This window comes from Oncorhynchus mykiss, chromosome 8, assembly GCF_013265735.2.
Source record: "Oncorhynchus mykiss isolate Arlee chromosome 8, USDA_OmykA_1.1, whole genome shotgun sequence".
Classification (NCBI taxonomy): domain Eukaryota; kingdom Metazoa; phylum Chordata; class Actinopteri; order Salmoniformes; family Salmonidae; genus Oncorhynchus; species Oncorhynchus mykiss.
In genome coordinates, this window is record NC_048572.1 from 86,855,655 (window position 1) to 86,865,563 (window position 9,909).

The window sequence follows — 9,909 nt, forward strand, 5'->3', positions numbered from 1 at the left end:
GCGCTACATTAAGGCTGTGTAGCTGTGGAGTCACTGAGGGGAGCGCTAAATTAAGGCTGTGTAGCTGTGGAGTCACTGAGGGGAGCGCTAAGCTAACGCTGTGTAGCTGTGGAGTCACTGAGAGGAGCGCTAAATTAAGGCTGTGTAGCTGTGGAGTCACTGAGGGGAGCGCTAAATTAAGGCTGTGTAGCTGTGGAGTCACTGAGGGGAGCGCTATGCTAACGCTGTGTAGCTGTGGAGTCACTGAGGGGAGCGCTAAATTAAGGCTGTGTAGCTGTGGAGTCACTGAGGGGAGCGCTAAGCTAACGCTGTGTAGCTGTGGAGTCACTGAGGGGAGCGCTACATTAAGGCTGCGTCAGCCCTCTCTAGGAGCTGACACTTTACATAGCTGACTGACAAAGCAATATAACAAAGGCGAGTGTTCAACTGGACAGTGTGTACACACACACACACACACACACACACACACACAGAGAGAGAAAGAGAGATACAGACACACACACACACACACACAGAGAGAGAGAGAAAGAGAGATACAGACACACACACACACACACACAGAGAGAGAGAGAAAGAGAGATACAGACACACACACACATTCCTTCTGAGAAACCTTAGCATAATGTAGCCTATTGTATCACAACCAACCACCCATCCTGCCACACACCAGGTCCTAGTACAGTAACCACTAGGGCTTCCTGGTCTCCCCCTATGATCTATACTCAAAGATAGTGCACTGAATCGGGTGTAATTTGGGGCGTGAACCCAGACTCACCTTCAGAATGGAAGGCTTCTTTAAGGCTGAGCAGCATATCGGAAAACCTCCGTACGTCATTCACCAGCTGCATCACATAGTCCGGATCAACCCCAGGCGCTCCTACCACGGTGGACCCCAGACCCAAACTGTTGGGCCCAAGCCCCATACTCCCCAGTGGGTTGGTGGTCCTGGAGCTCCGGCCCATGTTGGAGAGACGAGACGGGCCCTGGGTGGTGATGCTGGAGCGATGCTGTTTGTTCTGTTGGTGTTTTGTATTGTTCCCTTCTTCTCCTCCTCCTCCAGTACCACTGCTGCTCTTCCGTATCATCCCAGAGGTTCTGGTGGCCGTCCGTCCGTCTACCTAGAGTATGCTACGGGCCACTGGGATGGTGTTAGCCCCCATGTGGGTGGTCCTGACCGATCCTAAGTCCCAGGTTGGCTCTATAACACTAGATGTTGTGTCGTTTTGTTTGACTTGCTACTTTTCTGGCAATGTTATTTAACTTATTTCTATCATATCTCATGTTTGTTATGTGTGTTAAATACATGAAGAGAATTTAGCAAGTATTAGTAGCATGAAGTTAAATAGTTAAGTTAGCTATCTAGTTAAATTACAGTGTAGAGTTGGTAAACATTTGTTACAATGTTCTTACAACTGTTAGCTACAAATGTAAATGTGCTGTTATTATATTTTTATCAACCGGGACCGTCTATTTCCAGCTCTAACGTTACACCGGAAAAATATCCGCCTAGTCAGCACCGATAGAGCAGGGAGTCTGTAACTCCGCCGTGCTGGCATCCCAAATAACGTTAATTTGAGTCGAGGGCTAAGCAGTAGCATTACTTCTCTCTATCAGAAACATAATAAACTCACCTGACTTGTGTACTCCAGTGGCATTCTCAATAAAAAATTAAATAAAGTTATTTATACAAATCTGAAAAAACAAATGAAAAAAAACCCCCATGTTTCAAAAGGAGAATAGCTTCTTCTTCGTGTTGAGTTTGAGTCACTTAGCGTTCACAACGTTGCCTGTTCCAGCCTCCAGTCATGTGATGCTGGAACCTCCTTGTTCCTGGCTGTCCCTCACACACTTCCTACAATAGTTCATCTACACTCGTCGCTTCTACTGTCGTCTAGTAAATTGTTCTATTTGCGATAAATGCACTGTAAATAATAGATTGATGTAGAATGTAGTAATGTTGCCTGATGATGGTTTAGTACATTTTAACATTAGTGTGTTTATTTATTTTAGTTTTTATATATGTTTTATTTCTTTAACCAGGTAGGCCAGTTGAGAACAAGTTCTGATTTACAACTGTGACCTGGCCAAGATAAAGCAAAGCAGTGTGACACAAACAACAACACAGAGTTACACATAAACAAAGGTACAGTCAATAACACAATAGAAAAGAAAAATAGAAAAATCTATGTACACTGTGGGCAAATGTAGAAGAGTAGGGAAGTGGACAATAAATAGGCCATAGAGACGAAATAATTACAATTTAGCATTAACACTGGAGTGATAAGATGTACAGATTATGATGTGTAAGTAGAGATACTGGGGTGCAAAAGAGCAAGAGGATAAACAACAATATGGGGATGAGGTAGTTGGGTGTGCTATTTACAGACTGGCTGTGTACAGGTACAGTGTTCGGTAAACTGCTCAGACAGCTGATGTTTGAGAGGGAGATATAAACCTGCTGGAGCTCTTGCTACGGGTGGGTGTTGCTATGGTGACCGGTGAGCCGAGATAAGGCGGGGATTTACCTAGCAAAGACTTATAGATGAAGTAACACTGTAATAACGCATTTAGACTGAACTAAAATAAACACAACATGCAACAATTTCAAAGATTGTTCTGAGTTACAGTTCATATAAGGAAATAAGTCCATTTAAATAAATTCATTAGGCCTTAATCTATGGATTTCACATGACTGGGAATACAGATATGCATCTGTTGGTCACAGATACCTTAATAAAAAGGTAGGAGCGTGAATCAGAAAACCAGTCCGTATCTGGTGTGATCACCATTTGCCTCATGCAGCATGACACATCTCCTTCACATAGAGTTGATCAGGCTGTTGATTGTGGCCTGTGGAATGTTGTCTCACTCCTCTTCAATGGCTGTGCGAATTTGTTGGATATTGGCGGGAACTGGAACACGCTGTCTTACACGTCGATCCAGAGCATCCCAAACATGCTCAATGGGTGACATGTCTGGTGAATATGCAGGCCATGGAAGAACTGGGACATTTTCAGCTTCCAGGATTTGCGACATGGAGACATGCATTATCATCCTGAAACATGAGGTGATGGCGGCGGATGAATGGCACGACAAATGGGCCTCAGGATCCCGTCACGGTATCTCCGTGAATTGAAATTGCCATCGACAAAATGCAATTGTGTTTGTTGTCCGTAGATTATGCCTACCCGTACCATAACGCCACCACCATGGGGCACTCGGTTCACAACGTTGACAACAGCGAACCACTCGCCTACAAAACGCCGTACACGCTGTCTGCCATCTGCCTGGTACAGTTGAAACCGGGATTAATCCGTGAAGAGCACACTTCTCCAGTGTGACAGTGGCCATCGAAGGTGAGCATTTTCCCATTGAAATCGGTTACGACGCGGATCTGCAGTCATGTCAAGACCCTGGTGAGGACGACAGGCATGCATATGAGCTTCCCCGAGATGGTTACTGACAGTTTGTGCAGAAATTTGAAGGTGGTGCAAACCCACATTTTAATGAGCTGTCTGATTGGCTGGTCTCAGACCATCCTGCATGTGAAGAAGCCGGATGTGGAGGTCCGGGGCTGGCGTGGTTACATGTGGTCTGCGGTTCTGAGGCCGGTTAAATGTACTGCCAAATTCTCTAAAACAACGTTTCTCATGGTAGAGAAATGAATGTTCGATTTTCTGGCAACAGCTTTGATGGACATTCCTGCAGTCAGCATGTCAATTACACTCTCCCTCAAAACTTGAGACATCTGTGACATTGTGTTGTGGCAAAATTGCACATTTTAGAATGGCATTTTATTATCCCCAGCACAAGGTGCACCTGTGTAATGAACATGCTGGTTAATCAGCTTCTTAATATGCCACACCTGTCAGGTTTATTGATTATCTTCGCAAAGGAGAAATGTTGACTAACAGAGGATGTAAACAAATTTGTGCACAAAATTTGAGAGAAATAAACTTTTTTTTTGTACATATGGAAGATTTCTGGCATATTTGATTTACATGTTACGTTTGTATTTTTGTCCACTGTAACTTTTCCTAGCCACAGGGAACAGACAGGGAACAGACAGGGAACAGACAGGGAACAGACAGGGAACAGACAGGGAACAGACAGGGAACAGACAGGGAACAGACAGGGACAGACAGGGAACAGACAGGGAACAGACAGGGAACAGACAGGGAACAGACAGGGACAGACAGGGACAGATAGTGTTTTTCCTAGCCACCGTGCTTCTACACCTGCATTGCTTTGCTGTTTGGGATTTTAGGCTGTGTTTCTGTACAGCACTTTGTGACATCAGCGGATGTAAGAAAGGCTTTAAAAATACATTTTATGGAAATTTGATTGATATTAGTAGACCCACACAAATACTACTACATTTACTGTTAATTAATGTCCCATTTTTGTAAAATGCACAATGTAGGCTTATGTAGCTATAATATTCAAACTAAGTGTGTATAGCCTATACTTGTTAAACTTATTCGGGATCGGTGTCCCTTCCACGGGACGGTTGAGCTAGCGTAGGCTAATGCGATTAGCATGAAGTTGTCAGTAACAAGAACATCTCCCAGGACATAGACATATCTGATATGGGCAGAAAGCTTAAATTCTTGTTCATCTAACTGCACTGTCCGATTTACAGTAGCTATTACAGTGAAATAATACCGGGCTATTGTTTGAAGAGAGTGCACAATTTAGAACATGAAAAGTTATTGACCCTCCTGTTGTGTTCTGGTCGAATTGGATCGATTTACAAGTTCTCTCTCTGAAAAGGTTCCATGACTTCGTCCACACAGGGCATCTGAACACACAAAATACACGTGGATGATTTTCATTACATTTTGGGTGTTTTATTTAACTTTTGTACACCTGTGGTGTTCCCGGTCAAATATATTAATTCATTCCCGGTCATTAGAGAGACTACAATTAGTGTATAAAATTGAGTTCAGACACATGCCCATTCATCAAATGGACACACTTCTACTCCTAGACTCCCACATGCAAATGTGTTTGAGCATACACACACACACACACACACACACACACACACACTTCACTCCCCTTCTTGGCTTCCATGACAACCTCCACGGGAATCTATCCCCAATAGAATCTTTCCCCCAGGGGAACCACACCTGTTGACATTCTCACAAAACAATTAAAAAATTGTTTCAATAATATATATAACTTTTCTTGCAGCTCTGGTACAGTTGAAGTCTGAAGTTTACATACGCCTTAGCCAAATACATTTAAACTCAGTTTTAATAATTACTAATGCTAGTAATTATTCCCTGTCTTAGGTCAGTTAGGATCACCACTTTATTTTAAGAATGTGAAATGTCAGAATAATAGTACAGAGAAGGATTTATTTCAGATTTTGTGGGTCAGAAGTTTACAAACACTCAATTAGTATTTGGTAGCATTGCCTTTAAATTGTTTAACTTGGGTCAAACATGTCGGGTAGCCTTCCACATGCTTCCCACAATAAGTTGGGTAAATTTTGGCCCATTCCTCCTGACACAGCTGGTGTAACTGAGTCAGGTTTGTAGGCCTCCGTGCTCGCACACGCTTTTCAAGCTCTGCCCACAAATGTTCTATAGGATTGAGGTCAGGGCTTTGTGATGCCACTCCAATACCTTAACTTTGTTGTCCTTAAGCCATTTTGCCATTTGGAAGACCCATTTGGAAGACCCATTTGGAAGACCCATTTGCGACCAAGCTTTAACTTCCCGACTGATGTCTTGAGATGTTGCTTCAATATAGTCACATAATTTTCCTCCCTCATGATGCCATCTATTGTGTAAAGTGCACCAGTCCCTCCTGCAGCAAAGCACCCCCACAACATGATGCTGCCACCCCCGTGCTTCACAGTTGGGATGGTGGTCTTCCGCTTCAAGCCTCCCTCTTTTTCCTCCAAACATAACGATGGTCATTATGGCCAAACAGTTCTATTTTTTGTTTCATCAGACCAGAGGACATTTCTCCAAAAAGTACGATCTTTGTCCCCATGTGCAGTTGCAAACCGTAGTCTGGCTTTTTTATGGCGGTTTTGGAGCAGTGGCTTCTTCCTTGTGGAGCGGCCTTTCAGGATATGTCAATATGGGGCTCGTTTTACTGTGGACATAGATACTTTTGTACCTGTTTCCTCCAGCATCTTCACAAGGTCCTTTGCTGTTGTTTCTAGGATTGATTTGCACTTTTCGCACCAGAGTTCGTTCATCTCTAGGAGACAGAATGCGTCTCCTTCCTGAGCGGTATGACAGCTACGTGGTCCCATCGTGTTTATACTTGCGTACTATTGTTTGTACAGATGAACGCGGTACATTCAGGCATTTGGAAATTACTCGCAAGGATGAACCAGACTTGTGGAGGTCTACAATTTTTTTCTGAGGTCTTCGCTGATTTATTTTGATTTTCCCATGAAGCCAAGCAAAGAGGCACTGAGTTTGAAGGTAGGCCTTGAAATACATCCACAGGTACACCTCTAATTAACTCAAATGATGTCAATTAGCCTATCAGAAACTTCTAAAGGCCATGACAGAATTTTCTGGAATTTTCCAAGCTGTTTAGAGGCACAGTCAACTTAGTGTACGTTTCCTCCAGAGTCCTCAAGGCCATTTGCTGGGATTGATTTGCACTTTTGTGCTTTTTTTTACACTGGTGAGGAGGAGAGATGCCAGGAAACTGACAGTGAAGTAGTCTGTGATAAATACCACAATATGTGTCCTCTGAGTATTTGTTATAGTCAAAATAATCCATACATAATGCTTTTTTTTTACTCAAAAAGGAGTTGTATGAGCTCAGGTCAATGAGGCCTACAGGCCATAAATAGCAAATAGAAGTAAAAAACGTGTAATGTTCACAAGAACGTAAGTTGATAAAAAGACAACATTAGGTGATAACATATATCTATTATTATGAATTTATAAATCAGCTATAATGGGGCGGTCATTTTGGACTGGGAACACATCATTAATTAACATGAAACGAACACAACAGGAGGGTTAATAAACAAATAGGCCACATTTGGGCAGTCTTGACACAAAAAAACGTTGCACGTGCACTGCTGCCATCTTGTGGCCAAAATCTAAATTGCACCTGGCCTGGAATAATACAGTATGGCCTTTCTCTTGCATTTCAAAGATGATGGTACAAAAACATACAAAATAATGTTTTTTTCTTTCTTTGTATTATATTTTACCAGATCTATTGTCTTATATTCTACTACATTCCTTTCACATTTCCATAAACTACAAAGTGTTTCCTTTCAAATGGTATCAAGAATATGCATATTCTCGCTTCAGGTCCTGAGTTACAGGCAGGTAGATTTGGGTATGTCATTTTAGTAATAACTAAAACTATAATACATTAATAACTACATTGCCAAAAGTAATTAAACTGGTCAGTCGTTTTTTAAAATCTTGCCTTCTAGTGTCAGAGACAGGATGCATTCAAGTGGCCGCAACACGTGTGTTCCCTATGGAAGCGCGCCGTGACGAATTTGACCGTTACCTCGTGTACATAAAAAGGTTTCTTGAAGTCAGAAACAGTTTTAGTCCAAAACGGAATTTATTGTCAATAAATAGAAAAATACAACACCAGGCTAACTCCTTGCGCTATGACTGAAGTCATCCGCTGTCAATGGATTGGCAATTTGGCAACGCTACTGTTATGGGTGTAAGATGGCACAGTGATGCCATCTGTTGGTAAATGTTCATTACTGCAACTCATGTGTTTTACAGGGGTGCTTCAGATACCCGGATGTGTTGTGATGTACTGAACAAGACTGGTTACTCGCATCAATGCCTCGGTCTCGTCATTTAACATTCAAACAGCTACGTAGGGGGTGCCGCACTACGCTGCGTTCAATATTTTTGAACGCATAAATGGGCGTCAAGTATGGAAAATGCAGTTTAGATAATTTACTAAATTTACAAATCTAAAAATTGTTAGCCGACATAGCTAAGTGAGTGACTGTCAGTGACTCACAAAACACATTGCACCTTTTATATTCTACTATTCTAACTGTCAACAGGAAGTTGAGACCCAGACTGAGATGCTAAAAAATATTATGTTGCTTTTGCCTGAAGCCAGTGTTGTGCCGAATCCCCCCCCCCCCCCCCCCCCCCGCCCCCGCCAGAATTTCCCCCCACAATGAGGAAACCCCCCCCTCGCATGAATTCGCACACACTCAATTCTTCTTTGCTGCGACTTGCTTGCTAGTTGAGATTTCTGCTCTCCACTCCGTTCTCAATTTAGCTTACATTTCATTGATGTAAGTAGCAGCTGTCAATGATCACCACGATCGTACCAGGGAAGATCTCTTTAAAGATGGAGTAGACTCTGCCCCCTACTGGGCATCATCAGTAACACACCTGGTGTGTGTGTGAGAGAGAGAGAATATTCCAGTCTGTGGGTTAGTCGACGTCAACATCTTACAACTTGGTTAACTGTACAGTATACTGGAAGATTTTGATTATTTTGTTGCACATAACTCTTATTATTTAGCCTATGCATTGCAATAACCTTATTTTCCTTGAAGTGTAATCAATATTAGCTTTATTTGTGTCTTTTTAATGTGGGCCAGGTATTCAATCCAATCCCACATTCACTGTGAACACTGCATATATTGGCTCAATCAGATATTACCTTGAAAACGTCAAGCGTGCTATAACCCAGATCTACAGCGGAAGGGGTTTGAATCCCAGCCAGCCCTAGTCTACACTAACACACAAAAACACTTTAGTGTGCACTGGTTCTGTTGTGCGTTTTTGATCATGGGGCTACACATGTATTTGTGTGTACTGCGTCCACACACAGGACTTAATTGGTCTGAGAATAAAACACACAGTTGGTTAATAGTCAGTATTTTTTTTTGTTGTTGTTTCAATATACAAAAAAAGATGGATGCATTCTTATCTAGTTCTTTCTAAATGTTCTGACTCACTGTAGTCAACATGACGTCCATCCATCCATACGCTCCACAGACGACGCAGGGCCTCACGTTTTTTTCATCCAGAAAGCAGGATATATACATTAATCATGTTAACTGTCCTACATATTCTGAAATAACATCCCATTTCCCAGAAATACATACATTTGAAATTAGCACGGTATAATTAACTAAACTAAGTTTCTCTTTCTAAATTAAAACAGAAAAATCAAGAGATATCTGTGACTGTTAATTAAGAGTTAGTTGCTGGCTAAATTAATGATCTAGCTCTTTGGAATAACCCCAATGACCTGATCCCAATCACATCATCATAGAAATGAACAAAATATGAAAAAAACCTGGCTGAGCCCTAACTACCACTACAGTCCAACCTGGCTGAGCCCTAACTACCACTACAGTCCAACCTGGCTGAGCCCTAACTACCACTACAGTTCAACCTGGCTGAGCCCTAACTACCACTACAGTCCAACCTGGCTGAGCCCTAACTACCACTACAGTCCAACCTGGCTGAGCCCTAACTACCACTACAGTCCAACCTGGCTTAGCCCTAACTACCACTACAGTCCAACCTGGCTTAGCCCTAACTACCACTACAGTCCAACCTGGCTGAGCCCTAACTACCACTACAGTCCAACCTGGCTGAGCCCTAACTACCACTACAGTCCAACCTGGCTGAGCCCTAACTACCACTACAGTTCAACCTGGCTGAGCCCTAACTACCACTACAGTTCAACCTGGCTGAGCCCTAACTACCACTACAGTCCAACCTGGCTGAGCCCTAACTACCACTACAGTCCAACCTGGCTGAGCCCTAACTACCACTACAGTCCAACCTGGCTGAGCCCTAACTACCACTACAGTCCAACCTGGCTGAGCCCTAACTACCACTACAGTCCAACCTGGCTGAGCCCGAACTACCACTACAGTTCAACCTGGCTGAGCCCTAACTACCACTACAG

The 9,909-nt window shown here is 42.8% G+C and overlaps 1 protein-coding gene across 4 annotated transcripts in view; it reads right to left on the bottom strand.

The window, feature by feature from the left end:
- The window catches only part of LOC110530853 (rho GTPase-activating protein 29), an 82,021-nt gene extending 80,217 nt beyond the window's left edge, over nucleotides 1-1,804 (bottom strand). For 3 of the 4 annotated variants that reach the window (XM_036986631.1, XM_036986630.1, XM_036986628.1), the window contains exons 1-2: nucleotides 1,632-1,804; nucleotides 776-1,138 (exon numbers count right to left, since the gene is read on the bottom strand). In XM_036986631.1, the coding sequence (XP_036842526.1) occupies nucleotides 776-1,085 (310 nt within the window). In that variant the 5' untranslated portion in view covers nucleotides 1,086-1,138; nucleotides 1,632-1,804. The remainder of the gene's footprint in view (nucleotides 1-775; nucleotides 1,139-1,631) is intronic. The other variant, XM_036986629.1, reaches the window with a different exon arrangement.
- Between the last annotated feature and the right edge of the window lie 8,105 nt (nucleotides 1,805-9,909).